A 26656-nucleotide genomic window follows, 5' to 3' on the forward strand; every position below is an offset into this window, starting at 1 on the left:
GGGGTTAGAAAAATATATAAATTGGGTGTGGGTGTTCGGGAATATATAAAAAAAATTAAAGGGGATGAGGGGTTGGGGGGGGAGCACCCCCCAAAAATTAAAATTCAATGTTTTTTCGTAAAAAAAATCTGTGGTTAAAAAAAAAAAACATCCTGCAATGAAATTACATAGAACCATCAAAACCAGCATCTCTGTGGCCACAAACACCACAGCTGAACATTTCAAAATCTGCAAGGAACTTGCCAACCTACTACAGTCTCTACATCTCCTCTGCCCTCCCTGGCACTCTGCACTTCTCTGGCCTCTCACTTCATCTCCAAAACTCACAACATCCTCTCATCACACACCTCTACTCCACATCCTTCTCCCTCCCTTTCCTCCATGCCTCCCTTGCCCCCCCTCTCTTCCCCTTGTATTCCCCTCTTCTTCTCTCATAATACCGGATGAGGTTTCTAGACAAGGCTGCTCTATAAAAGACCCTTCTATCTCCTCCACAAATATTAAGGGCAACATTGTCTCCCTTGCTCCAGCCTTGGCCGATTTCTGCAATCACTCCTTTGCCACTGGATCCTTCCCCTCGCTCCTCAAGGACTCCCTTGTGCACCCTCTCCTTAAAAAACCTTCTGCTGATCCTTTGTGTGGCAAACTAGCACCCTATCTCCACTACCCCCTTCTTGAGCAAACTCTTGGAGAAGCTGGTCATCTCCCAGCTTGTCCACCACACAGAATCTGTTGGTTGCCTCCACGACCACCACTCCGGCTTTAGAGCTGCCAGAGGCATAGAAACTGCTTTCCTGAACACCCGTGAAGACTTGCTCACTAATCTTGATGCCAGCTCTCCATCTGCTCTGATCCTTCTTGACCTCTCCTCTGCCGCCTTTGATCTGTTCAATCATGCCACCCTTATATAGGTGCTTTATAAATGCCATATCATATCATATAAAGCAGCTCTGTGACACCCTTGGCATCACAGACCTGGCTCTGGACTGGTTGACCTACTTCTCTGACCGACCCTGCCAGTTTCAACTGGGCCCTTTCCTCTCCATCTCACTCTCCACTCTCCTGTGGTGTCCCTCAGGGCTTCATCCTCTCGCCCTGGCTCTTCAAAATCTACCTAGCCCCCCCTAGCCTATCCGATCACCTTCCTGCCTCATTTTCAGTATTATTCTGATGACACAGCTTTCTTTCAAGCTGCCATCCTCTACCTCCTCCTCTTCCGCTCTCATTCCTGACTGCCTGTCTGCTATTCAGGCATGGTACGCTACTGCCTTAATACCAGTATGACAGAGATCCTTCTCATTGGGACTCCTACTCACTCTTTCCCTCCCACACTCTGGCCACCTTCCTTGGGCCCCCTCACCCTCGTGTGAAGCAAAACACCATGGAGTCATCTTCGACTCTTCCCTCTCCTCACATCACGGACCTGGCTAAGAAGGGCCACTTTCAACTACACCTTCTCAGAGGCGATTTCCCCTTCCTCGCCTTCCCACAGAAACTCAATGTCTCCAGAGCTCTGGTTCTCTCCAGGCTGGACTACTGCAAAAGCCTCTTCCTCAATCTGCCTAACTGCTCCCTTCGTCCCCTCCAACTAATCCAGAATAGGACTGCAAGACTTATCCTTGGCCTCAAGCCCAGGGACCACATCTCGCCGGCCCTTAAATCTCTCCACTGGCTCCGGTTGCTGCAAGGATCAAATTCAAGACCCTCTGCAACATCCACAAGGTTTTCCGGGGCTAGGGACCAATATATATCCAACTCTCTCCATAAATACCTCCCCACTAGATCCCTTTGCTCTTCTAGCTCCAACTCTCTGCTAATCAGACATTCTTCCAAGCAGAGAGTGTAGGGGGAGGGGCAGATCTGTGTTAGGAGGAGAATTCTCAGAAATGTGCTAATTCCCTCCACCTTAGAGACCCCCAGCAACTTTGTTGGATTTTGAGGACTTGATTTTTTTAATCTGGAGAGAGTGAGACCCTTTTCCCCACTCTCTCATGTATTTTAATGTGAATTCTGAGATTTGTATTTCTTTTGGTTGTGGAGTCCGACAACATCCATAGGTATCATCTTTTACATTGTGTCACACAGCACCTTCAGTGCAGTGGTTCAGAGAAGTCCGTCAGATATCCCCAAGGTTTAAATACCTTCTATGGGATAAACTACTGTTTCCCAGAGCAGTAAAGTGAAATTGACTTTGCTTACATTTGTAACTTTCTAGACCCAGCAAACACTATCTTACAATAGGGTGCTGGAGGGGTTACCTAGCATCCCATTTGTCTAGCTTCTCATGTAACATTTTTATGTTACCCTTTCCTCACCGAATGGCTGGTGGCAGTGGTTTCGTTTTAACTACTGTGGTGTGCATTTACCACGGGCTGCGTTTGCAGCTGCAGTAAAGCACCCAAGGGCTTCTTTTTTCGCCATTTCTTTGTGGAAAGGTCCTTCTTCAGATTTACTCTGCGCGCCAAACCCGGTTTGGTCCCTTTGTTCACTTTGCCTTTGGCGGGATTCACAAGTGAAGCCTGCCTCTGGATCCAGGGTGTCTGGGGTGGGCAGGAAGTGAGGGAAGTGCCCGAAAATCCCTGTGCTTAGTCTCCTAGGAGACCCAAATGCACTCTGTAGCGATTGGCCAGCTGAATGTCCGGCAAGGACAGCCACCCTGCTCGGTGATTGACAGCTAGTCTGGAATGAATGGGGGAGAACTGAATAAAAGGCAAGGCTTTTGGCTTGGAAGGCAGAGTCAACCACTGGACGAAGGAACCGAAAAAAGTACTTGAAGACACCTGCTGCAACTCCTGGGCCGTTGGTATGCCCGGTGAGGCCCTGCTGCTGTGCTGAAACTCCAAATATTCATATCGACAGAGAAGCCCCTGCAAGTACGACTTCTCCCCTTGAGTTGGTAGGACTAAATCAACTCCAAAGTAAGCCACCTGGATATCCTTCTTGGAGCTGGTTGAATTTCCACAGAGTTGCTGATGGAAACCGTATAGACAGGGAGAGGAACACCAGATTGTGTGCGTTGATTTTAAGCTTGGCTAGAGCTCCAGGGAGATCCTCTGTATTACCATGAAGCAGGACTGACCGAGCCTGATCCCCCTCAACAGATTGCGGACCCCAAAAGCAAGGAAAGCCCATCTCAATAGCCAGGAACCACAGTGTTGCTATTTGCGGTAGACCAGAGGAGCTGAAACACTGAACAGCAACTGATGTGAAGATTGACGGTTGCGGGCGGTGACCGTCCCATTGCAGTGCAGGAGTCCCCAGAAGTCCTCCCTCTTGTCCCCACGACTGAGGCCCAGGAACACTGAGATCTGCAGAGCTGGACAGGAACAGAAGTCATCGGCTGCACTTTTTCTTCAATTCAAAGTCTGAGAGAGCTTACCTCTGGCAGTAGAGTTGCTTGCATCTTCTACCCATCACAAGTCTAACGGCTTGTGGCTCTACATTTGATTCTTCTTTTCTTCAAAGACTTCTAAAACATTGTGCAAAGACCTTTCTACTTAACTACCAGAAGTGCTTCATCCTATATAAGATTTTTGCCAATTGACTTGGGCCCAGCCTGTTATAGTGAATGACTCTGCTGTGGGGATCCAAAAGTATTTGCCTGTTTAAGGATATTTGTGGTCTCTTGTTGATTTAATAACTTTTTCCTAACTTATAACATTATTCTAAATGCAAACAGTAAGATATTAATGTCCCCAGCATCCTAGCTATTGAAGTCACCCGAGGGTGTAGGTTGTGTCTGTGGGCAATCCCAAAAAGGGTCTTAACTGATTTAGAAACCATGAGTACAGTATTGAAGTGTATTTGTGTGTTACTATTATATTGCACCCTTCTGAAGAAGGCTTATTCTAACTGACTGATAAATAATGGTTTATGCAAGAAACCTTGAGTGTACGTTTATTTGAATACCTATAACTGTAAATCTGTGTAACTCCACTACAGCTCACATTGACCCCTTTGAGATAAGCCTGGCTGCTCAATACACTACCAAAACTGTGCAGTACAAGCTCATACCTGAATGTAGTGGTCTCATAGGGTACTGCATACAAACTTTGACCCACCAAAACTAAATCCTGCGGCCGAAAAGACCTCTGCACTGTAAACCCATGGGCCATCCTCAACAGGACCAAGCACAGAGGATTGTGTCCCCAATGGATTTCAGAATGCCTGAGTCTGTGGCAACACCTTTGGAGAAATCAGAATCAGGGGCTTAAGTTTAAATACCTTTTCTGCCCCCGTCCTCCATACGGTTACATGGGCCTAAAGTCCTGTCCCTAAATCATTCTCTCCTGACTTTGGTCGGTTGAGACCTGATCAAGGATCCCGTCCAAGGACCATCCTAAGGAAAGGGATTGAGTTTACTTACCTGAATTTTAACTTTTTGACTCTTGATTGTTAGGGAGATTACTCATGTTTAGGCTTCATCCCCTCTTCTCCTAGTGAGACCCCCAGCACCTTTTACTGGACATCTGGACCTTTCTCTTTAAATCCTGAACGAGCGGAGCCCTTTTCCACTCATTCATTCTTGTGGGCTCTGTCTTTTGAAACTCTTTACTATAGAGTGTGTCTGCGCCATAGCTCTTAAGGGCATCTGTATTTTACTCTTGCAGCACACAGCTCCTTATGGGCAGTGTTGCTGGGGACCCTTGGGGTCCTCCTTTAAGATTTGTTCTCTATATCCTCAGGTAACTACGGTTCTTAAGGATACAGGGATACTCCCTCGATAAATTCTATATTCTGAGGGATTGGAACACAACACCTTATGCGGAGTACCAGAGGGAGACCTAGCATCCCCCTTTTCTCTGCTCCTATGACACAGACAATCTCCTAGTTATGGCTGTTGGCAGTGCACATGTTCTACTAACTATTGTGTAATTATTGTACCGCAGGCTATGCCCATAGACTTAGTAGTACAAAATAGGGGCAAACAAGTACCAACTTGGGGCCTTCCTTCTTTTTTCGTCATTACTAGCGTGGTTGTTCTTTTGTTAGCCCTTCTTCTACTGTCCTGGGAGGGGAGGTCAGTGTGCGAGTTTTGCCTTTGGCGGGAACCCTTTGGTGTCCCCACCAGGCTCCAGAGTGTCTGAGCAGGCAGGAAGTGGGGGAGAAGTTTTTCACCCCTGTGTCCTTTCTGTGCCAGAGTGCTTGAATAGGACCAGCTCCCACAGGGGGTCTGGCTGTCCTGATTGGACAGCCATACACCCCTTTCTGTAAAATGCTGAGAGAGATTGCAGATAAGAGTGTGCTGGACCTGTATAAAATGTGAGGCTTCTGGAATGAAAAACAAGTCGACCACTGGAAGCTGAAGTAACCAACAAAGAAGACGACCAGAGACGCCTGCAGACCCTTTGCAACACTGAAGCGACCACTGCTGTCCTGCCCTCGTGTTCTGTGCGACAGAGGAGCTCCGAAGAGGACAGCTCCTTCCCTTTGGCAGGTGGGAACAACCAGTCTCAAGACATATTTTGAATTGGGCCATCTCCCAACGTCCTAGGCATTTCCAGAGCTGACGAACCCCAATACCAGTAGACCTACTGCCCATTTTGAGTGCATTGTTGTTGAAAGGATGAATCCGTCCAAATCTTTGCTGAACCCGTAAGGATACTTCGGAGATCCGATCCAACTCACCCAGACCACCCTCATCAGAGCGTGGGACTGCAGGAAGCAAAAAAGATTGACCGGGCGATCCGTCTCCTTTGTTGGTGCTGCTGAAAAGGTGCCAAAACCACAGAGTCAACCAAGAAGTTGCTGGAAGTCGTGTCCCATGTCCTCTCTCAAGACTGCTGCTAAGGGATCCCATCCATTGTCCTGCATTCAGTCATCAGACTGAAGGAATCCAGAGGTCGGGCCCAGAGCTGCAATATGGCGGAGCATCCAGAACAAACATTTTCTTCTAACCTAAGGTACTGAGGGGGGAAAAAGGTATTGCGTATCTGATTCCAGAAAGCTGCTCCAGAGCATTGGACTGCAGGCAGAGGTGTCCACGGCAACCCCTTCTTACCTCTGACTCAATCCGCTGCTTGTGTCCCTCCATCAAGTCCTTAATAAGGCCTCCTTAGTGGTTAACTTGCTGCTTCTATAACACTAGAGACTTGAAGAAATCCACAGGAACTCTTCCTATACTGCTGCTTGTCAAGACTTTGAGCCCCCTCCAAACTGCCTAGCTAGGGTTGCGTTGTTGGACTTAAAAGACTTGCTGTGCGAAGAAACCCTCTCTAGAACCTTGAACAAGGCTAATGTTACTCTAATCATTTTCCTTCCTTTAAGTGACTTTATGTGTTTGCAGAGTAAATGTCTTACTGTAAATCTGCTAAGAACCGCATGTGCGCGTAATTACCGATAATACAAAAGCATTGTCTTATTCCCCTTTTAACGTTGCTACAAATCTAACTGCGAACAAACACAAAAGTGTAAGTGTCCTTTGCAATGTATTCTCAAGTGTTCTAGTATAAACGCATAAGGTATTTAAAGTGAGTCTGGTGTAAATATAATATATAATTTTATATAAATAAGTAAGTGCTTCTTTGTGGTGTATGTCTAACTGGGTTCAGTGTACTTACCTACAGCTCACATCTTCCTCTTAAAATAAGCCTGACTGCTCTGCCACTCTACCAAGGTCCTGAGTTAGCACAAACTGATACTAAGAGTTGGGGAGCTACAAACCACTGGGATAGCTTACTAAAGTCTTACCTCCAGGTAGGACTCTAGGAAAACTCCCTTAACATGGATCATAACCACTGGCATCGTCAATATCTTAATAAACCTACTTGTGAAATAAATCCTTTGGAACGGGTGACATTTGGGCACAACCATTTTAGGGTCAGACTTAAAAGCTAGGACAACTGTACATGGTTATGGTTAAGGGACTTTTCTATTTCCAATGCATCCGAGTACTTCACTGTGTTGCACTAGTTATTGAATCAAATGCTTTCCTATATCTCATAAGCATGAATGTACCTATCCATTTTTATCAGTGGTGGTGTGACAATATTGGACTAAAAGTTTTACTTGCTTAGTGTGTATTTTAAAAGGCCTAATAAATAATAGATTTTTTTACTTGCAAGTCTAACTGGAATTATTGGTGTTGCTCTTTGTGAACTCATTGTAGCCCTAAAACATTGTCATACCCCTCCTGAAAATAAGTCTTGCCGCCCTGCTACCTACAATGATTGGGTTTGGCTAAACTCTCAGTGTCTCCCTGTTCACCATAATATGATGGTGTTAGGGGTTTTGTTTAATTTTTTTTACAAAAATCACTGTCTGAGAGAGGGGTTAGTAAAGCCCACCTAGGGTGAATGGGGGTACACCTCTTAGGATCAGACTGAACTACCCAAGGGTATGGTAGAGTGGCAAGCAGCCAAGCTTAGTCTAAGGAGGTAGGAGGGCTGTAGTTAGATACAAAGACCTCAGAGTATACCTCAGTTCAAGAAAACACTTACAAACTGAGGAGTTAGAGTAAAAAAAAGACATTCAGTATATACTCTAGACACACTGCTGCAATACTAAATGCAATTAAGTACTATAAATCAAACATATACACAGTATATGATCACTTACAATAACTCGTAGCTTTTACAGTAACAAATCACATAGTAAACCAACCAGAAACATATGCAAACTTTCCAGACACTTATTAACCTTTTATAACTTCAATACAATCATGCCTTAATAGTCCAACCCTATCTAGTACGAGTCTCTCACAGGTCACATGGTCCACTGGGCCACCAGTGGCTGAAAGATGGCCAGGAAAAGGCGGATAGAAGCAAAACACAGTGTTCAGAGTACTAGGGTCAAGGAGAGATACCCTAGAGTTGCAGGTAAGTAAATTGGTGGATACAAGTAGGCTCAGGGAGGTTTGTATGACCCCTCTGAATGGGTGCCCCAAGGACCAGTGTCCAAGGGCAGGCGGTTTCACCTCTAAGAGTACAAATGGCTGTCCCTCCCCCAATGTTACGCTATGGGGACCTGCGGGGTAGCAAGATACAAGCTATCTGCAGCCCCCAGAGTCACAGGATGACACAAGCAGACCCCAGGTAGGTTATACTGCGGGATGACCAGTACCTTGAGATGAAGAAGCAGTTGCTATGGGACAGTTCGAGCAGTGGGCAACAGACCCCGGTCTCCTGTTCCTCATTTTTGGCGACTTGGAGAAGGTGACTTTGGTGGATCCGGTGACAGCATTTGCACAGGGGAACGTCCAGCTGCAGTTCTTCCAGGTGAATTGTTGGTGCCTTCTGCAGGCTTGGTGGACAGTCTGTTGTTGTGCATCAACTCTACTCCGTTTCTCAGTCTTCACCTCTTGGGAGAGGACTCTCTAGAGCGTATTCAAGCCAGGCATACTGCAGGACAATGGGCAGCTGAATTTCAGTTGACCTCCGCCACTTCCTGTCCTGCCAGGCACTCGGGGAACCTTTGCAGGCTTTCCTTGGAAAGCCTGCCAAGGACAAAAGGAAAAAGAGACCTTCCCCTACCCGGAATGGTAGAAGAGACCAAGTAGGACAAGCCATCTTGTTCAAGGCTTAAATGGCAAGGCCACCATTTTTATCTATAGGGTACCTTATGTGCTTTGTCAGAGCTGCAATAGCAGCCTCTGATAAAAAGTACAAAACATGTGTAGAAGGTACACTGCCACCAGCCTGAACAGAAGGGCTTATCACAGTAAAGAAATGTTACTGGAGAGGAGAGAAAAGGGATAAACTGTACCCCTTCACCACTCCACAAAAGGTGGTGTGTGCTAGGAAATTGTAGGAAGGATACAAATATCCCCCTTCCCTGGTAACTGTAAGAGTTAGTTAGGGGAAGAAAATAATGAAAGGGAAGGTCTAGGGGTTTCTGCCAACCCTGCACAAAAGGTGCTGGGTGTTGTTTCACTAAAAGGTAGATGCCTAAAAATCGAAGGCAAGCATAACTCAGAAAAGAAATTCCAAAAAGGGGCTAAAAAGGTCCCTTACACCAGAATAATAGGAAAGGGGAGTGTGGCATAAAGGTTCCCACTAACACAGGAGAATTATTTAAAAAATCCAGATATCCAGCAAAAAGTGCTGGGGGACTCAGAGGGAGTGGGGATTTCACACAACGAGAAATCTACACTAACAGGTGGGCTCACAAACCCCTCCCTCCCCCCAATCCTCTATGGGCTGATTTTAGAAATCCATCTCAACACTTACCTCACCCTGGATGTTTTCATTGTATATTGTAGGAGATCGGTGTGATCTCTGAACTAAGTCTGGTATTAATGGTACTTGCCTGTGAGTTTTAAAGTCCTCATATGCGCTTCTTCCACGGGACTGTAAGGGTAACGTTGTGACTATCTGCTAACTATTTTTCCCTTGAAATGTATGGGTCAGAAAACCGTTTTTACTAAAGATTGGATGCATTTGACTAGGATTTACAATAGTTTCATTCCATCTCTGCTTAGAATATATTATTATGTTGCCTGTGCATTAATAATTGTATAATGCCCTACGGAGTATAAATAAATACTGAGTACAGTGTTAGGACTTGGGAATTTATGACATTTTCCCTACTGGTAGAATTGGGTTTCCCCTTCTCATACCCTACCTATTTGTGCCAGATGTAACCCCTAAATCTGGGGCCTTCCACATATACCTGGGTTGGGGTGTGCCTATAGGACACTGCTGCATGATGTGGGCCCCTGCTTGCTAGACTATATGGATCCCCGGTTCTCCCCACCCGACTGTTATTTTAGGTTGATTGCTCACCTCTGGTATAGGGTCCACATATAGACCTTAGGGTTAGGATAATATTTGTATACGCATTACTGTTTTTATAATAGCTAAGAATGTTTTTAATACTGTGTATATTTGCCAAAGTACTTATTTAACATAATAGTATACATGTGTTACTTAAATAAAAGTACATATTTTTCAGTATATCCGTGTTAAGTATTTTCTAAAGATGTGTGTGGACTAATTGTATTACTGCCCCCTTCATGAGAATTAAGGGGGCTTACTCTGTTGACGTTGCCTACACTAACAGACATTGCTTTCCTTATCAGTTGTGTTAGCCTTCCTCATCAGGTTAGTGGTTGTAGCATCCACAAAAGAGGGTGGTACATAAACTGCTTTAAAGCAAATCCTTAGGGTAAACCCTGCAGTTATTACCCATTGAACTCTAAGTGGATTCCTCTGGCCTAGGCCCTCAATTGTCCACAGCACTTTGTTAAAGAATTGTTTAGATGTGCCTACCTTTTGTAGGTTCTGACTCAGGAAGTCCAACTCGGCTTGGTTATGAACAGACACAAGCTCAGCATGAAACCAGGTGCAGATGCGTTGAGCTTGGGGCCAGGTAGAGCGATGCTCGAAGAATTCATATTCTGCCTCGTGGTGCTTCACCCACTCGATGCTCCCTGGAAACAGACACAGAAGTAAGGGAAAAGTGACCATATAGCCGTTGCTTTACATGGATGCCTCACGAAGATCACTGGACAGAGGAGCCCTGTGTAGTTCCTATGAAGAAGGCCCTATATCACATACGGGGGTAGCCGCCTGACAATAGTTAGAACATACTCTTGGTTCTGTATGTCATTATTCAAAAAGGGGGTTGTGGTGCTTACAAAGGTCGCCACTAGTCCCAACTTGTGTCAAAGTCTAAAGGACCCCAAGGGTGTAGAGGCTACAAGCACATTTATTCGTACACGCAAGCACACTACTGACAGAAAAACAGCTTTACGTGGTGCAAATTTATTACAAAAAGCTATTAGGCCAACAACAGTCAAGGTATGGAATCTTGATGCTTTCAAGAACAATCAGGTAGCATTTAGACACATGAACCCTAAAGATCTTCTGCAACAATAAGTTTACAAAAGTATAAGTAGTTCATATGTACTTATACTTCATCAAGAAAACACATTAGCTGTAGACTGAGGAGTATGAAAGCAAAGACAACAAATGCAAAATAACAAAAATTCATTTACAACAGTTTGGTGCGGTGCAGCATAAGGATAGACTGTAGTGAGGCATAAGCAGGTCTAATGGGCACTAATTTATAGTGCAAACGCAAATCTATAGGAAAGGTGCTTGTCCTTGTAAAGTCGAGACAAGTCCTATATCTTTTAGACATTACTCTGTTAACTATGTTAACTATAGGTGACCAACCCTTGAAGGCGGCCCGCTTTTCCCCTGTCCCACCCTTAATCCTTACTTCTTTCAAAGTCTTCCTTGTAGGCCATCGCCTGTGAAAAGGGCAGATCAGATACACAACACTAAAGCCTAGCTTTGGAATCCTCTTTGACAAGGTAACAGTACCATGGCTGGTGAGGACGCAAGACATGGGGAAAAAGATTGGCAAATCCATCAGAATGCCAATTTCTGACAGTCCGACTGAAGCGCTCTTCTGAACATAAGCAGTAATGATGCGCACTGCCCAGATGGAGGCAGGTTGGGGGAGCAAGGGGGTTAAGGCAGACCTTTTAAAAGGGTTAGCGCGTCTCACCCAAGTTATGGCCTCTTGACTAATTCAAGGGAGCATATCGATGGTAATAACCATTATAAACCATTCCAGCCCATTCAGTCTGTAAAGCCATTGTCACTTTAATTTCACACCCAGAAAACACACCCCACCAAACCAGAGTTGCCCCGAACCACACAGCACAGCCAAGTTTAGAGGATATAGTTTCAGTTCTGAGAGTAAAATGAAGTAAGTCTATGACAGCTTCCTTTGCACAGCGTTAAGGAGAATTAGAATTTCGCACAGCCCTCTGGAGAGGGACATGAAACTATGCAACCTAATGGACAAATAGGGTTCCAAACAGACCTCTATGCAAGTGTAAGGGTAAGGGTAGGAAAGATTTTCTTCTGTTTTGAACCAGTCATTAAGTTGGTAGTTAAGTAATAAAATGTTGCTTTACTTACCTTGCTTAACACATCTATTTTGGGGGCACTCATCAGTCAGTCTGGGGACACTGATCAGTCACTATGGCTATCAGTGCAGGGGGACTCTGTACCCCACATCATGAAATTGTTTTACAAGCATCCATCAGCTTACAGAGATGTGTGGTAGGGGTACTTTGCAACCCTTCCCTCTTTTGTTTTAAGTAACATTCTGTTACTTGCATATGTCATGTGCCGTATGAGCTGGTGACGGCAGATATTTACTTTTCTTGCGTGCACTTTTGCATGTTACTACATAAAGTCCATTAGAATTCCCTATATTCTAAAATATCCATAATACAATAGTTCATCTTGTCTTATGGGAGTGTGTGTGGGGGTAAGGGTTTGGGAGGCCACACTATTATTGTAAAAAGGGAAGACACAGAGATTGGGCAAACCCAATCAAGGTGAGGTAGCAGAGCGACAAGACTTAGACTCAGGAAGGGTGTGAGTCCATGCAGAGCAACACCAATAATTCCAGTTAGACAGGTAAGTATAAAAATAACAAATCATGCATTAGGCCTTCAATTACACACTAAGCAGATACACATTCTAGGTAAATATTGCCACACGAAAACCTTATAAAAACAGATATATGCATTCACCCTTAGGAAAGATAGAACAGCATTTAATCCAATACCAGTAAAACAGTAGTCCGATGCATCGATATACACAGTACTCTTTAGAATAATCACAGAAGAGCTCCCCTCTTATAAAGTCCAACACCGTTTGGAGGCTTGTTCCCAAAAGTCACCAGTTACAAAGTTTTCACTCTCCAGGTAGGTGTATATAGAGATTTGTAGTGCCAGTGATTATGATTAATAAAGAGTCATAAACGTTAAAGTTCAGATCAAAATTAACTCAAACCCAACATACTAGGATAAGCGAGGGAAGGATCCTTAACCCAGGTACCACCATCAAAGGTCAGGTCAGAGTGAGTTAAGATCAGAACTTTACGTCCTTGATACCCTATTGGCGACATGGCAGGGAAAAGCAGCAGATATATAGACTTAACCCCCTTGGCTCAGAGTTCACTGGATACCACTTGTGGAGGTTCCAGATTATGTTGCATGCTTGTTCTTCTGTCTTGGTGCCTTTCACGAAGGTCGAGACATCTAGACAAAAGAGATACTTTGCAGAATTTAGCTTCAGAATCGGTTCTAGTCAGCTTCTTTTAGACGACCCAAACAAAAGACAGGTGATACTTCTTTGGGACAGACTGCCATGAGACACGAAGACAGGATTCAATGAAGGTCACCATGGTTAGGCGGCAACAGGCCACCATAGGGTGGCAAACAAAGGTGCAGGTCTAGCGCAGTTTCACTTGATGTCAGAGGGCTGAAAATGATGCAGAAGCAGGCGACTTGTGGCACAAGCTGAAGATCTAAAAGGTAGTCAGTCCACTGGTTGGTCCAGGGACATGTCCGAGGGCTCTGCAGCAATCGATCCTCAAACAGGTGTCAGGTGCTGCTATTCCCACTGATCCAGGGGACAAACACCAACAACGGCCTTCTTAAGATCAGGACAGAGGAGCAGGGCTTCATTGGGACAACACTGGAGTCAATGCTGGTCAGCTGCAGGGGTTGTCCTCAGGTCATCAGCTGTTTTTTCTTCGTAGAAGTCTTGACTCCAACATTAGCCTAATTAACAGTTGCATGAGCCCTCCTTCTATCCTTCAGGCTGGGAGCGAGCCCAAGCTCACCAATGGTAAGGATATGCACCATTCAAACAGGTAGTGGCTATCCAATCACAGATAGCCACTGGCCACATATGCCCAGCAACAGGCATTCAGGCACCAGGGATGTGGATTGGGACTAGACAGTTATAGTCCCCTTCTTTCGCGCACACACAGAAACACACAAATGGCCCTTAGCCTGTGAAAGCCACAGTTTCACCTGGGAAAGGGCTTTCTATATAGGGCATTTCTTGACCTGAGAAGGCAGGAAGGCGGCCAGAGAACAATATGACCTAAGAACAAGCGAATAAACTGGTGGCATGGGCGTTTTAGCGTGCTATCCACCTTTAGCAGCCATTTGCGGTAAAAGCAAAAGCGCACAAGTAAAACGTCACAAAAACAATACAAATATCACAGATGCCACCAGCTTCTCTTAGGCACATTTTAAAGGTACCCTTAAAGCCAATATATTAAAAGATAGAAGGATACCAAGTATCCTAACTGCGCTTCACTCCAAGGCAGTGGTCTTCAAACTGTGGGGCTGTCGCACATGGGGGGGCCTGAAGGATGCCTGGGGTTGATTGGGGGGGGGGGGCAGGGTTGGGGCACGTAGCTCTTTAAAACGAGATAGATGACCGTTTTTAATAGAAAATATAAGCATTTACTAGAAATGGGGAGGGAAAAACAATATTTTTACTCAGGGGAGGGGCAGTGAGCATAAGCATGTTTGAAGACCACTGCGTAAGGTGATCGGTGCAATTATAACAATACAAGATTTGACAAAGACAGTCTCTCAGTACTGATAGTCTTAGGGACTAGTCAATTTCCTCATAAGAATGACGGGCAAGAAAGTAAAGCAGAAGGTTTTACTTGCCTCCAAAAAGTCAGGACAGGGTTCAAAGCAAAAATAAAGGGTGTACCATTGAAGCGTATAGGAGAAAGCAGCAAAATGAAAATCTTTTCCAATAACGGGAACCAAACCCAGCCTCTACTTGAAGATCCAGCCACTGTTAGTGCTCAGAACAGTCGCAGAACCATCCTGTGGGGTAGCTAGACATCTTCCTGGGCTACTTTCCTGCAATAGTCACCGTTCCGAGTTGAAAATTGACACTCTGCAGATCCTCAGCTCACAGAGCAAGAAGCATTTCCCTGAAGAGGGGCCTTGCAGGACCAAGTTCTTTGTTCTCACCATGAGCGTTGTCATCTGCTATTTTGTTCAAGTGACCATAGCTGCTTGCCGCCTTCAGCGCATCCTGGGAATCCACTGAGGTCATCGCCAGAATAGTGGTTCCAAAGTTGACGTGTCCCGAGTGTCCAGCTGTCCAGAAGCCGGTCCATCGGAGCACAGAACTGTGAACTAGCCAGACCTAAGAACCCAAATCCAGAAGAGACTTCTGCACCGACGACCCCTGGGCTTCCTCGAACAGGACCAAAGCACAAATCCAGAATGCCCAGCAATTTCAGTAACTTCTATGGTTGTCCCTGAGTGAATCGGAATACATACCTGTTTTGCTACCCCCTAACTCAATAGGGTTCTATAGGTGTAAAATCCAAGCACCACCTCTCTTGCCTAGCCTTGAACTGTGGTGTTCTGGTATCCTCCCCTGGGTCTTCCCTAAGGTGGTCGGATTGGGAGAGTGTCTTTTACATACTTTGAAATACTAACTACTTGCTGGCTCATGACAACACTTGTGCAACTTCCTAAAAGACTCCCAGCCTCCCGAAAAGGCTTTTATTGGGAAGGCCTTAAGGTTAGAACCTTAGTACTAAGATTTTATATAATGCTTGCCAACTTTTCTTCTCAACCCATTACCTCTCAAAGTCTTGATTACCTACCTGGATCTATTTCTTTATTCAATCGTGTTGCTAGTTATGTGTTTAAAAGTGAAGGGTTAGTGTGCTTAACACAGCACATCAAGGTGAATGTATACATATTAGTAGTGAATGTTTAAGTGTGTTACTTACCAGTGTTTTCTGAGAAGACCTGCTGACTGCCTAAATAAATAATTATTTGTATACATCCTGTCTAACGTGTACTATTAACTTGTACTTAACTGAACACTTCACCACTCTCATGCCCTGCCAAGTCTAAGCCTTTCTGTTCAGTCACTCTACCCAGATAGAGTTTGGCTAGCTATTAGTGTTTTCCCCCCATTATTCAGGAAAGGGTGACATCTCAGAAAGTATTTATTGGAAATGTGTATGGCGCCTTTACACAGGGGTTTCCAGGTGCCACAATGCAAGTGGGGAGGTGGGGGAGGGGGAGAACACATGGGAATCAAAGAAGTAGAACAACAAAAACGGTTATATTGCCCATGTGATAATCCTACCGGGCAAGTGCATGACAAGTTGGTGAGTGGTAAAACATTCAATACTATGTTCAAGTTCACTTTGGAGTGCTCTGCTAAGAGCACCCGCGCTTCACTTTTAGAATACAGTTAAGGTTTATAGTAACATACAGTAGTAAATCACTATGTAAGTAACCATCAGTTAGAGAACTAACATGTTGAAAATAAAAGGAGTTAGAATTATCATGCAAAGCCCAATAAAATAAGGAGCAACTACTTAAAAAGTTTTTCAGTGTCCTATGCTCACAGGTTCCAATGTAGTTCTCTTCAGAAGGCTAGGAGTCTTTCAAAGAGTCTGTACAAGAGTTGACAAAGCCAACAGTTTGTAAATATCTCAAAGTTAGATAACTATTTAAGAAAAGTTCCTAACCGACCTTCTCCCAATCCAGACACCTTAGGCCATGGTCAGGCAAGGGAGAGGTAGCGCAAAGACTTCACGACCATTAAACCTTTTGCGAAAGAGGGTTGGGGGAGTCTGGATAGGTATACTTATTCACCCCCTATAATCCAATTCAGGGACCACAGTAGTTTCTGAAATTACTGGGCCCCCATCTCATACCTTGGTTCCATTGGAGGATGTTAAGACAGTTTTTCTGAAGTCCAACTAAGGGCTTAGTAAAACCATACAACTGGGACAGTACAAGACTCTACTCTTAGTATAAGGCTGTACCACCTGAGTATTTGGTAGCGTAGACCGCGCAGCCAGGCTTATTTGAGGAGGGCGAGAGGGCTGTAGGAAAGTACAAAGAACCTGTAGCGTACAAATGGTTCAACTGAAATACTTACACCCAGAAGTAGTATAAAATAATAAAAGGTTTACTATAAATACAAATAGGCTACGATGTCATAGAATCAAACATAGTATATACATTCAGCACAGTGCTGAGGGTGCACAGACCAACGCATAGACCTTGTTCAGAATCACTAACAGTAGTTCTAGGCAAGACAGACCTAATTATACACATTTATAATAGAACCAGTGGTCGAAGTGGGCAGGAGCGGTGCTCCTCTACCTTTTTAAAATCAAGTTTTACTGTTCCTATACTTTTATTTTAAACAGAAACCAGTCCGGAATGGTTTCATTTTAAAATAAAAGGGTAGGAAGAAGTTGAAACTTGCAGTGCACTACACTGAACGTTCCCTTAAACTGCAGGCACATGTGTTTGGGGGTCTGTATTGTGCGTGGGAGGGGGAGTGGCAATAGGGATTGTGGGAATTGGGGGCAGGCCAGTAGGGAACATAGCTCTGCTGCTTCTTTTCATACACCTCGACCACTTAATAGAACACCTATTCAGGGGGAGTAAAACCACAAGTTACGTTTAGATTTCTTACATTCATTCAAGGGTAGTAGACCCTGTCAATCATGCAGTGGCACTCAGTTAAGAAATTACTTAGTAAACGAACCCTGTTACCATGATACTTTTCTGAACAGTTGAACACAAATTCAAAAGTAAGTATAAACCTATAACTACATCCAGGCTAACTCTATTATACTAGGTGACGAAGACCTAATGCTGTAATGAACTATTACAGTTAATTTTCAGATCAGTTGAGGAGCAATAACAAACTTATTTTAGAATGGCACAAGGCAGACCTAGGTTCGAAAAACCTACAATACACTTCTTAGGAATTGCAGACAGCTATTCAAGGTAAGTAAAACCAAAGGAAGACTTATTCGAGACAGGCTATAGAGCAGGTCAGGTGAAGCTAGACCCAGTTGGTAAACATTATACGTAGTAATCCTGTCAGAGACTACACCAGCATTGTCCTCTTGGCAATAGGTAACTCAGCCTTTGGTATAGGTCTGTACACAAGTTGGTAGAGTGACTGAGCAGCCAGGCTTATCTCAAGAGGTTTCAAGAGTGAGCTGTAGGGTTGCAACCTAGAGTTTCACAGTGACAAGTATCTATCCAAATAACAATTATACTCAAGGTTCCTTGATTAAATAATTATTTATTAATGTAACAGTGATATGATATGATATGGTATTTGTAACGCGCCTATACACAAGTGTTTCAAGGCGCGACGAGGCAGGGAGGGAGGGAAACAAGGGGAAAACAGACAAACGATCCTACTAGGCCAGGTGTCATTCAGATCGCGCAAGTGCAGAGGTAAGGGGAAAGGAGGAAGTGCAGGGGGGAGGAGGTGGGGGGGGAAGTGCAGTACAAGGTAAGTAGCGTAGAAAATAATAATAAATAATAAATAGAAAGGGCCAGCTGGTGGCAAGTGCGAGGTAAGTGCAGAGCAAGTGCTGGGAAAGGGGCTGTAGGGATACAGTGACAGTCCCACAGTGCAGGGGGAGCCGGGGAGGCAGTGCAAGTGGAGAGTGGCTGGGCCCTGGACCGAGGTTGCTGAGAGTGGCCCAGATGCAGGTTTAGTGCTGAATTCAGTGGGGAGTTAAGCAGGATTAGCAGGGGAGAGGGAGAGAGAAGGCAGAAGCGAAGAGGAAGGTTTTGAGGTGCTTCCGGAACCGGAGATGGTTCTCCTCAAGTTTCAGGGAGGCAGGAAGGCTGTTCCAGAGGGAGGCCCCAGCTGCGGAGAGAGATCTACCCCCAGCTCGTTGCTTCGAGAAGCGGCTGACCATGAGGGAGTTGGAGACGGATGAGCGAAGGGCTCGTGAAGGAAGATATTTAGGAAGAGAGAGTTGGAGGTATTTAGGTCCCAGGCCCCAGAAGGCCTTGTGGACAATGCAGAGGGTTTTGAACTTAATCCTCGCAGCCACTGGGAGCCAGTGAAGAGATTTCAGTCCTGGAGAGATACGGTCCCTGGGCTTGAGGCCAAGGACAAGTCTCGCAGTTCTGTTCTGGATAAGTTGCAGAGGGCGGAGAGTGGAGGCAGGCAGATTAAGATAGAGGCTGTTACAGTAGTCCAGCCTTGAGAGAACCAGGGCTCGAGAGACAGTGAGCTTCTGGGGGAAGGAGAGGAAGGGAAGAATACCTCTGAGGAGGTGCAGCTGGTAGTGTGACTTCTTAGAGACGTCAGATATATGAGGAGAGAAGGAGAGTGTGGAGTCGAAGATGACCCCGAGGTTTTTAGCCCCGAGTCAGTTTTAAAATAAGAAGATACCCTTTTGGGACGGCACACAGATTTCCTACAACCTGAGGTGACTTCAATAGCTAGGACACTGTGGACATTAATATATCACTTTCACACTTAAATGATAATACTGAAGTTGTGTCAAAAAGGAAACGTTTAGGGAAGGAATACAATGGTTAACACGATTCTCAAACAGGTAAACACTTTTTGAACCTCCCAATGCAATGTAGATTAACCCTTTCCCAGCTATACAAGTAAGGTATGTATGACTTTTTGGAGGGATAGTTAAACAAAGTCAGAGGGTAAGAAGAGTCTTCAAGGACCAGGACAACCAATGTCACTGGAGCAAAGTCTAGGGGAGCTGAGGCACTTCTTGAAAGTAGGTAAAAAGTCTTGCACAATGTTAAAGAGAGTTTTGTTGTAAAAGGTATCACTGTTCGGCCACAAGCTGTGAGGCTTGTGGAGAGCAAAGCTGCAAGCAACTCTGCAAAGGGCAGCCATTGCAAGTCTCAACTGAGAGCAACACATGCAAGAGGTAAGTACCCCTCAGTTCACAGTACCTTAGGTCTGAAGAAATCGTTGCAGCTGGCTTCTGTTCCTGTTGTAGTTCCTGCAGATCCTGTTGTTCCTGGGCCTCAGTCATGAGGACAAGAGTAAGGACGTCTGGGGACTCCTGCACTACAATTTGAAGGTCAACGACCCTTCGTGGTTTCAGCTACTCACAAATAGCACCTCTGCGGTTCTTGGACACCTTATGAACTTTCCTTGCTTCTGGCATCCAGCACTCTGTTGAGGTGGATGAGGCTTGGTCAGCCCTGCTTTGAGGGAGTCGAGAGCATCTTCCTGGAGCTCGGGTCCAGCTTAAAAACGATGCCCTCGATTCTGGTGTTCCTGCAGCAAAATGGGCCCCCATGGGTGCTATACTGCAGCTGCGAACACAGCCAACGGTAAAAACACACAATGGTAGGAAAAAGTAAACCACTGCCAGCAGCCAGTAATTGTAGAAAGGGTAACATAAAATTGTTACACAAGAAGTTAGACAAAGGGGATACTGAGTAGCCCCTCCAGCACCCTATTGTAACAATGTGTGCTGGGTCTATAAAGAGGAAAATACAAGTAAAGTCAATTTCACTTTACTACTCTTGGAAACAGTAGTTATCCAATAGAAGGTATTTAAACCTTTTTTTTAAAAAACTATTTTTATTAAGTTTTATAACAACCAAACAACATACAAAACAAGCGGTGCATGTGATACATTATTAAATATTATGTATCTTGTTAAACTATAAACGCTACCTACCCTTTACCCTCCCGCTTAACTTGAGCCTATTCCATTTCGCCTTCTGCCGTTATGTCCTCTTGGGATGTTCCCAATTCTGTCTTCTGGGAGGCATCATCCTCGCTTAAACATACCTGGGTGGACCCAACCATTGTAGCCACTAAATGCCACCAGGCCGTCGATGTATCTGCCTCTTCCTCCCCCCCTCTACTGGTTGCTTCCGTCCATACCACCGTTTCGGTTTCAGCCCACATCTTAAGGTCATTCCACCACACCTCTATCTTTGGCCCGTTACATGCTTTTCAGCCCGTGGCAATCCTGTGCTTGGCCAATATGTAAACCAGGTGTTAAGTTTTCTCACATGCTTTAGCTTGCATGTTCTGGGGAACCCACCTCCCCCTAAATCCATGCCCGCACCGATTCCACATCTAGCGTCACCCCCTTCTCTGTCAGGCGGTGGGCCACTTCTTTCCAGAATGTACTCATTTCCGGGCATGCCCAGAACATATGGGCGATTCCCACATTCACTTCTCCACATTTGAGACAGGATTGTATTTCTGCGTTTTTAAATTGGGCTATCCTCTGGGGGGTCAGGTATGCTCTTTGAGTTACGTATAGCTGGATTTGTTGCAGCCTTGCATTTCTGTACACCTTACGATACTGTTGAGCTCTCTCCCACAGCCTGTGATTCATGCTTTCCCCCACTTCCTCTTCCCACTCCTGTCTTAGCTGGGTTACCTCTTTCCCCACCCTGCTCATCAATAGTTCATAAATTCGGGAAACCTTCTGCCCTCCCTCTGTGATGTCATAGATTGTCTAGATGGTTGTATCTGGCTGGTCTTCCAGCACTATTTCAGACCATGTTTATTTCACTCGTCGCACCAGTCTGGTATATGTGATATGTTGCGCTTGATGTAGGCCCGTTTCCTCTATCAATCCGTTAAACTCCAATATCTTCGCATCTTGTCATATGTCTCCCATTGTTGCAATGCCCACCGATTGCCAGCGCATGCGTATTGTTTTCCTCATTTGCATGTCCCCTTTGGTTAGTGCTACTAGTGGTATCTGCGGGGAGCACGGGGTCGGGTTCTCCATAGCCTGGCAAGCTTTCCGCCACATTTGCCATCCCAATTACAACATTCTCGACCCCCCCCCCTTTATCTCCAATTTGGGCAACCATATCCATTCTTTCAAGAAGAATGGGGAACACTCTGACCTCAGCAGTCTGGACTCCGCTGTTCGGTCTTCCGATAGCCATTTTGCCACATATTGTAGCTGACTGGCCCAGTGATAAATCTCCAAATTAGGAAGTTTCATGCCTCCTTTGTCATATGTGTTTTGTAATTTCCACAGGGCTATCCTGTTCCTAGTGTTGTGCCAGATGAAGCCTCTACATATGCTCTGGAGTTTGGCAAAAAATCGTTTAGGTATCATGTTTGTTATGTTTCCAAAAAAGTGCATCAGCCTTGGTTATCCAACCATTTTCAACAGGGCCGCTCTCCCCACCATTGCCAGAGGGAGCTTGGACCAGAATCGCATACTGTTTTCGATATTTGTTAGACTTTTCTGTGTTATGTGTGTCATCCACTGTGTGATAGATTTCTATCCCCAGGTATATGAAGGTTGTGGTCTCCCAAGGTATTTGTAGGATGGGTAATTTCTCCCGCGGGATACCTTTATATCTTCCCAGGGGGAATATGCACAATTTTTTAGGGTTGACTGCAATGCCCGAGAGCAACGCAAATCGCTCCATTACTTCTAGGATGTATTGCAAGTTTTCCTCCGGGTATCAAATATAACAACATATCATCTGCATACACCGATATTAGATGTGGCCCTACTTTCGTGTGAATCCCAACCTCTTTGTACTGTTGTCTGAGGTATATCGCTAGGGGCTCTAATGCAAGGATATATAACATCGGGTACCAGGGGCACCCTTGTCTGGTACCTCTACTAAATTGCCACCTCTCTGAAATAACCGCTCCAGTGTTTACTCCGGCTAATGGGGAGCTATATAATAGTTTAACCCATTTTAGATACTCAGGCCCTATACCACATTCCTGTAAAGCTGCTAACAACCATGACCATTTCACAGAATCAAAGGCCTTCACCGTGTCCAATGAGACTATCTCGACCTATTCTGCTTCCTCTTCTGTCTGCTCTATGACCCGGTGAAGCCTTCTGTGATTGTCTGATATATTCCTATGTGGGACGTATCCAGTTTGATCAGGATGTAGAAGTTTGCTTATAGCCGGTCTCAGTCTCCTGGCCAACACAGCCGTGAGTATTTTACTGTCCTGGTTCAGCATGGATAGCGGTCTGTACGATCCGCGCTCCATGCTCTGCTTGTCAGGTTTAAGAATCGGGACGATTATCGCCTCCCTTAGGGATTCTGGCAGCGTTCTGATTTTGAAAGCTTCATTTAACATGGCCAGTAGTGGGGGAAGCACTTCTGTCTTATATGTTTTGTTGAACTCGCTAGGAAGTCCATCAGAGCCCGGGGCTTTGCAAGTGCGCAATTCTTTGATCACGGCTCTAGTTCCTCTAGTGTGACAGGGGCGTCCAAGTTCTCTCGCTCTTCCGCACTCAATTTCGGTAGGCCGATGTCTTCCAGTATTTCCACCATCTCACTGTCTTTCCCCTTCATCTGAATCTCCATACAATAATTTATAAACCTCAAAGAACCCTTCATTCACTCCCTCTTGGGCATCAAGAGTCTGTCCTCCTTTTCCTTGTATTGCTCTAACCATCGGTCTCGGTGTTTCGCTTTTGTACAACCATGCTAACAGTCGCCCCCGTTTGTCTCCACCGGCATGCTGCCTCTCTATGTATATCTTATAATTTAGGTTGCATAGCCTTTCCCAGTGCCTTTCGCATGATTGCTGTAAATGGTTTATAGTATTTGCCTTGTCTAGGGAGCCAACTCCACTGCGCATAGCTGCCTCAAGTTCCTCCTCTGCCTTCTGCAGTTCTTGCAATATGCCCCCCTGCAGTCCTTTGGATTTAGCTATCGCTGATCCCCTTCCCACCACTTTGAATTCCTCCCATAGGGTGCCTACGGATTTTACGCTCCCAGTATTGTTTTCAAAATATTCAACAATCTCCTTTTTCAGGTCCTCTCTAAATACTGTGTCTTTTAAGGCTTCAGCTCTCAGCCGCCACGTAGGAATTCTAGCTCTGGGAGCTTGATACTGCCATGTTAAGACCAGTGGTGAGTGGTCTGAAAGATTCTCGCTCTATATTCGGTTTGCACTATCTCTCCTATCATTTCCGGGGAGGCAAACATGTAATCTAACCGTGTATACAAGTTATGTGGGGCTGAGTAGTGCAAGTAATGTCTATCGACTGGGTGGTGTAACCTCCACATGTCTTCTAGCTGAAAGTCTTCCAACAAGGTCTGCAAGGTTCTGGCTGCCGGGGTGGGTTTGTCCCATTTCCCATCTGGCCGGTCCATCCTGGGGTTTAGCGTGCAGTTGAAGTCGTCCCCCCATATAACCGCGCCCCCAAGTATGGGGTTATTTTACTGAATAGGGTCTTGAAGTAGGCCACGGTATCTTGGTTCAGGGTGTATGTGTTAATTAGTCCCCGTACCGTCACCATCCTCCCATCTAGCTCCACCGCAGATTGTAGCAGCTGAAAAGGGACATGCGGTGTCACCCAGGTGATTACCCCTCTAGCATATGCAGAGTATGTTGCCCCCACTGTGGTCCCTTTCCATTTCTTCCCTATAACCTCTTGTTTTTCTTTTGTAAAATGGGTTTCTTGTAGTAAAGCTATATCTATTTTCTGCCTTCTCAGGTACATCATAATTTTGTTTCTCTTGAGATAACTATTTAGCCCCTAGCATTCCAGGTAACTATCTTGAGGTCCCCCATCATTATCTGTACCCAGTTCCGCTCTTCTCCCTTTTCGTCTTCTAAATCTTGCGCTTCGGCGCATGGGTGCAAGCTTCTTCTTTTATTAAAACCACAGCACACCCTTTAACTCCCTTCCCACCCTTCCCGTTACCAACTGTTGCCCAGCTCCATCCCTGGATCTCAGGCCTACCCGCATTTAGTACCTATTCGGCGGTGCTGATACTAGGGACACAACAGGCGGTTACCACACTACTGGCAACCCAACTAGCCTATCCACAGGGGTATAAGAGTGAGTCCATTGTGTCTCCTGCCATTATGCCACATTATGTTATGCACATTCAATACTGCATGCTCAGCCTGTAGCCCATTACTTCCAAGTCTATCCTGCCTTATCTTATATTCAAGTCCCAATGTCACAGTTTATACAGCACCTCGGCTTCTGGATCACGCCTCACTTATCCGTTCCATCCTCTTTCTGGCTGTCTGCTCCCGAAGGGCAATTTTGGACATCCAACCACTCCGTTGCGTCTTCCGGGGTCTCAAAGAACAGGGCCTCGTTTTTATGAAACACTTTCAGTTTTGCCGGGTACATCAGCATGTATCTGTGACCTGCTTCACGCAGTCTCTTCTTCACGGTCCCATAGTTCAATCGCCGTCCCTGCACTAGAAGTGTGTAGTCTGGATATGCCGTGATGGACGCAGATTCTCTTTGTATTGTGCCTCCTTTCCGGAAGTGTTCCAGGATTTTCTCTCTGTCTTGGTAAATCAGTATCTTGGCAATTATTCTCCTCGGGGGCTAGAGGGGTCTCTTTGTAAGGGCTCTGTGTGCTCTCTCCACCGCGCATCCTTGGGTGAGCGCCCCTCCTATCTCCTGAAGCAGCATGGTCTCAACGTAGTCCATTGGGTTAGGGCCTTCCTCGCTCTCTGGATTATCCACTATGCATATATTGTTCCTCAAGGCATGCCCTTCGGCTGCCTCTGCTCTGTTTTCCAGGTTGCTTAATTGCTGTTTCAGTACGTGGATCTCCGAGGCATGGGATGCGTGAGCTGCCGTATTTGTGGTCACATATTTCTCCAGCTCGTCTGTGCGCTCCGCTCTTGTCCGAGTAGGTTGACCTCCTCCTGCACAGCGCCCACTTTAAGCTCCAGCGCTGCCTCGAGTTCGGCTGTGGCTGCCTCCAGTTTGGTTTCCCATGTCGCCTTCACGTCCGCGATCGCGTCCAGGATCTGCTGATCATTGCGCGTTGGGGTTGTGTCGATTTGTGGGTTTCTGTCTTTATTCCTGCCCCCTCTGATGGCTGTGGGGTCTTCGTAAATTCCTCCAGTGTGGGTTGCTTCCCTTTGGTCTTGGGAAGTTTAGATGCCATCCCGTTAACTCAGTTTGTTCCAGTTCTAGATGGCTGTCAAGTACACAGTGGAGCCCCGCCGGTTTCATGAACTATAGACAAACCAGGAGGATTAGGATGTACTTCTCCGTGTTGTGGGTGCTCTGATGTTGTGCTTAAGCCATGTCTCTGCCCTTCTTGACCCGTGGGACTTCTGGGCCCCTTTCCGGGGAGCAAGGGATCACTTGCTTCCTTAAGTCTACCTCAGGGGTAGCCCCTCACCCTCGCAGTGGTATCTTGCACTGTCCAGGTCTGGTACCCGCCTGCCAGTGTGTTCTGTGGCATTTGCTATGTTGCTCTTCCTCACCTATCAGATAGGTCCTTTCTTCTGTCTGCTCCCCTGTAAGTGCCAGCGCTATTTGCCTCGTCTCACAATATTTCTGCTGCTTTCCAGTCTGCAAGTTTAATGTGCACTACCCTTATTGGGTCCAATCCATCCCAGTTGGCGGTTCTTATTGCCTGTATTGTCAACTGCTTGTTTCTGCTCCCATTTCCTAGGGTGCCTCCCTCGCGTCCTCCACCCTTGCTTCAGGTCTGGAAACGCTACCATGCAGAGTTACTGCTGTGTGCTCTCGGTCACAGGTCTATTCCCTTGGTTTCACCATACAGACCGGTGTTGTGTCCATGTCAAGTGCCCTTTCAATTCAGGGCCACTCGCCTGAACTCGTTGTTTCTTTCACTGCCTTCAGGACTCAGGCTGCCGTCCCGCTCTCCTGTTCCAATACGGCAGTGGGAAAGCATTCAACTGTGGAAAAATCTCTGTCTGCCATCGTGGGTTATCATTTCGTTCTGTGCGTCTGCCACGTGTTATTTGTATATTTAGTACCCATGCAGTGTTGAATGTCCTCATGCCGTGATCAGCTTCCACTTCGTTTGAGGCTTTGGCTTTGTATTACCCCGGGTGCCACTGTTGCATTTTAGGAAGTCCTTGTTTCCCCTTATGCAGTGGGTGTTTGATGTTGCATCAGTGTCCGATCGACAGGGGCGCTGGCTGCGCCTACACACATTGGTCACCTTTGTGAGTTAAAGGGAACTTTTTCAGCCATATCATATATATGGAGCCACGCATTTCTCGGCTTTGTCACTGCTCGTTTTTCAGCTCAGTATGCTCTCCAGGATTCGCTGATCAAATTTTCGTTCACTCTGGGTAGCTAGGTACAGCTAGCCCCCTCGTCCTATACATCT

General features: G+C 45.7%; 1 protein-coding gene across 1 annotated transcript in view; it reads right to left on the bottom strand.

The window, feature by feature from the left end:
- Positions 1-26656, bottom strand: part of MRC2 (mannose receptor C-type 2) — a 587074-nt gene that overhangs the window by 115478 nt on the left and 444940 nt on the right. The window contains exon 17 of the mRNA XM_069634149.1: positions 10209-10369. Within this exon, the coding sequence (XP_069490250.1) occupies positions 10209-10369 (161 nt within the window). The remainder of the gene's footprint in view (positions 1-10208; positions 10370-26656) is intronic.

Source organism: Ambystoma mexicanum, chromosome 13 (genome assembly GCF_040938575.1).
Source record: "Ambystoma mexicanum isolate Mex_15411 chromosome 13, UKY_AmexF1_1, whole genome shotgun sequence".
In the NCBI taxonomy this organism is placed as follows: Eukaryota; Metazoa; Chordata; class Amphibia; order Caudata; family Ambystomatidae; genus Ambystoma; species Ambystoma mexicanum.